This window comes from Eleutherodactylus coqui, chromosome 5, assembly GCF_035609145.1.
Source record: "Eleutherodactylus coqui strain aEleCoq1 chromosome 5, aEleCoq1.hap1, whole genome shotgun sequence".
NCBI classification, from domain to species: domain Eukaryota; kingdom Metazoa; phylum Chordata; class Amphibia; order Anura; family Eleutherodactylidae; genus Eleutherodactylus; species Eleutherodactylus coqui.
This window is the reverse complement of record NC_089841.1, coordinates 24404549-24407918: the sequence shown is the minus strand read 5'-3', so window position 1 is coordinate 24407918 and position 3370 is coordinate 24404549. Positions and strand designations below refer to the sequence as shown.

Genomic DNA, 3370 nt, shown 5'->3' with positions numbered 1-3370 from the left:
ACTGACAATCACTTGGTCTTTAAGTGAGCTGCAAACCAAGTGACTTCGAAAGTTGAGCGATTCTCACTCACTTTCTCTGTCAGGATCCGTGTTTACATGGGCAGACAGTCATCTATAATGGCTCTCTTCAGTGATAGCTCTAGCAGCTGTCAGCCTGTGTAAAAGCACCCTTAGATGATGATGACCTTTTTCTACATGACTTGTTATTTGTATAGAAATGTTATAAAATATCAGTATCATTTTTAAAGTCTATAGTATTAAAGAATAATCAACTTTATTCTTGGCAGATGACGGTATCGGGAGCTCAGAGAGACATCTGATATCTGCAGATTGTAAAGCAGAGGATTGCGGTATCACACAAGATACATATGAAGAACCTGCCATTATCCCAGATATCTCCTCAGCCCTTCACAGCAAAGATCCATCATCGGATCCTCTTATACAGGTCCCATCTTCTGATTCATCACAGACTGATGAGCAGAATAGATGTCACAGGAGGGGAGAAGATCATGGAACTCACACAGGGGAGAAGACATATTCATGTTCAGAATGTGGGAAATGTTTTGCTCACAAAACACATTTCCTGCGACATCAAGAATTTCACACAGGAGAGAAGCCATTTTCTTGTTCAGAATGTGGGAAATGTTTTACATGGAAATCAAACCTTGTTAGACATCAGAGAACTCACAGAGTAGAGAAGCCATTTTCATGTTCAAAATGTGAGAAATGTTTTGCAGCAAAATCAGCCCTTGTTACACATAAAAGAATTCACACAGGAGAAAAGCCATTTTCTTGTTCAGAATGTGGGAAATGTTTTGCAGAGAAATCAGCCCTTGTTATACATCAGAGAATTCACACAGGAGAAAAGCCATTTTCTTGTCCAGAATGTGGGAAATGTTTTATAAAAAAATCAGCCCTTGTTACACATAAAAGAATTCACACAGGAGAGAAGCCATTTCCTTGTTCAGAATGTGGGAAATGTTTTACAGAGAAATCAGCCGTTGTTACACATAAGAGAATTCACACAGGAGAAAAGCCATTTTCTTGTCCAGAATGTGGGAAATGTTTTATAAAAAAATCAGCCCTTGTTACACATAAAAGAATTCACACAGGAGAGAAGCCATTTTCTTGTTCAGAATGTGGGAAATGTTTTGCAGCGAAATCAGTCCTTGTTACACATAAGAGAATTCACACAGGAGAGAAGCCATTTCCTTGTTCAGAATGTGGGAAATGTTTTGCAGCGAAATCAGTCCTTGTTACACATAAGAGGATTCACACAGGAGAAAAGCCATTTTCTTGTTCAAAATGTGGGAAATGTTTTACAATGAAAAATCACCTGGTTAAACACCAGCGAACTCACACAGTAGAGAAGCCATTTTCTTGTTCAGAATGTGGGAAATGTTTTGCAGAGAAATCACATCTCTTGCAACATCAAAGAATTCACACAGGAGAAAAGCTATTTCCTTGTTCAGAATGTGGGAAATGTTTTACAGAGAAATCACATCTCTTGCAACATCAAAGAATTCACACAGGAGAAAAGCCATTTCCTTGTTCAGAATGTGGGAAATGTTTTGCAATGAAATCAGCCCTTGTTACACATAAAAGAATTCACACAGGAGAAAAGCCATTTGGATGTTCAGAATGTGGGAAATGTTTTGCAATGAAATCAGCCCTTGTTACACATAAAAGAATTCACACAGGAGAAAAGCCATTTTCTTGTTCAGAATGTGGGAAATGTTTTGCAACGCAATCAGCCCTTGTTAAACACCAGCGAACTCATACTGGACAGAAGCCATTTGGATGTTCAAAATGTGGGAAATGTTTTAGAGAGAAATCACATCTCTTGCAACATCAAAGAATTCACACAGGAGAAAAGCCATTTCCTTGTTCAGAATGTGGGAAATGTTTTACAGAGAAATCATATCTCTTGCAACATCAAAGAATTCACACAGGAGAGAAGCCATTTTCTTGTTCAGAATGTGGGAAATGTTTTACAATGAAAAAAGACCTTGTTAAACACCAGCGAACTCATACTGGAGAGAAGCTGTTTGGATGTTCAGAATGTGGGAAATGTTTTAGAGAGAAATTACATTTCTTGCGACATCAAAGAATTCACACAGGAGAAAAGCCATTTCCTTGTTCAGAATGTGGGAAATGTTTTATAGGAAAATCAGCCCTTGTTACACATAAGAGAATTCACACAGGAGAAAAGCCATTTTCTTGTTCAGAATGTGGGAAATGTTTTGCAGTGAAATCAGCCCTTGTTACACATAAAAGAATTCACACAGGAGAAAAGCCATTTTCTTGTTCAGAATGTGGGAAATGTTTTATAGGAAAATCAGCCCTTGTTACACATAAGAGAATTCACACAGGAGAAAAGCCATTTTCTTGTTCAGAATGTGGGAAATGTTTTATAGGAAAATCAGCCCTTGTTACACATAAGAGAATTCACACAGGAGAAAAGCCATTTTTTTGTTCAGAATGTGGGAAATATTTTGCAGCAAAATCAGACCTTGGTAAACACCAGAGAATTCACACAGGAGAGAAGCCATTTTCTTGTTCAGAATGTGGGAAATATTTTGCAGCAAAATCAAACCTTGTTAAACACCAGAGAATTCACATAGGAGAGAAGCCGTTTGGATGTTCAGAATGTGGGAAATGTTTTACTCACAAATCATGTTTACTGCGACATCAAAAAACTCACACAGGAGGGAAGACATCTTTTTAAGCCTGTTTTGTCAAACCATACAAAAAAAGGTAAAAAAAAAAGTAGTCACATGTCATACAAGAAAAGGGGAGTAATTTAGTGATGAATAAGAAATGTATGTATTTACCGATGAAGAGCTGTTAGTCAGAAACAAATATAATCCACCTTTATTATCAGCCGTGTACATAGAATATTTCACACTGATACATATAACTGCGTCTCTAAACTTGTTTCTAACTGTTGATAAAAGTTTACTTGTGTAACTTACATGTTTGTATTTGGGCCGATCTTTCTTCTTCCTTTAGATGATGTTTCCACCAATGAGCCCAGCAAGGGCGTCTCCCCTCCATCTCATCACTATAGGGTCATATACTAGGAAGAGTCGCACACAGTAATATACAGCTGTGATCACATGGGAAAGGTTCTCCAACTTCAGTGTAACATATCAGACTTTATTTATACTGGACTATACAACTTGGGGCGCACAGCCTGATAAAACAAATGATTTAACTAAAACAGGCAGTATTGATGCATTTCAGGGACACAGCCCCTTCCGCCGAAACAGTTGGGTAAAGTACAATAATCAGGATAGGAGAGTAAATAGAGTAAAAGAAATGGGAGAAAGGAAAAGAGATGCACAAAAAAGTACAAATTATCAGTGGA

General features: G+C 37.7%; 1 protein-coding gene across 1 annotated transcript; it reads left to right on the top strand.

Moving 5' to 3' along the window:
• Positions 1 to 268: 268 nt before the first annotated feature.
• LOC136628720 (zinc finger protein 850-like) lies at positions 269 to 2974 on the top strand (the record flags this gene model as incomplete). The annotated part of the gene is made up of 1 exon (XM_066604820.1): positions 269 to 2974. A coding segment is annotated over one exon (2460 nt), but the record flags the coding sequence as incomplete, so codon positions are not given.
• Between the last annotated feature and the right edge of the window lie 396 nt (positions 2975 to 3370).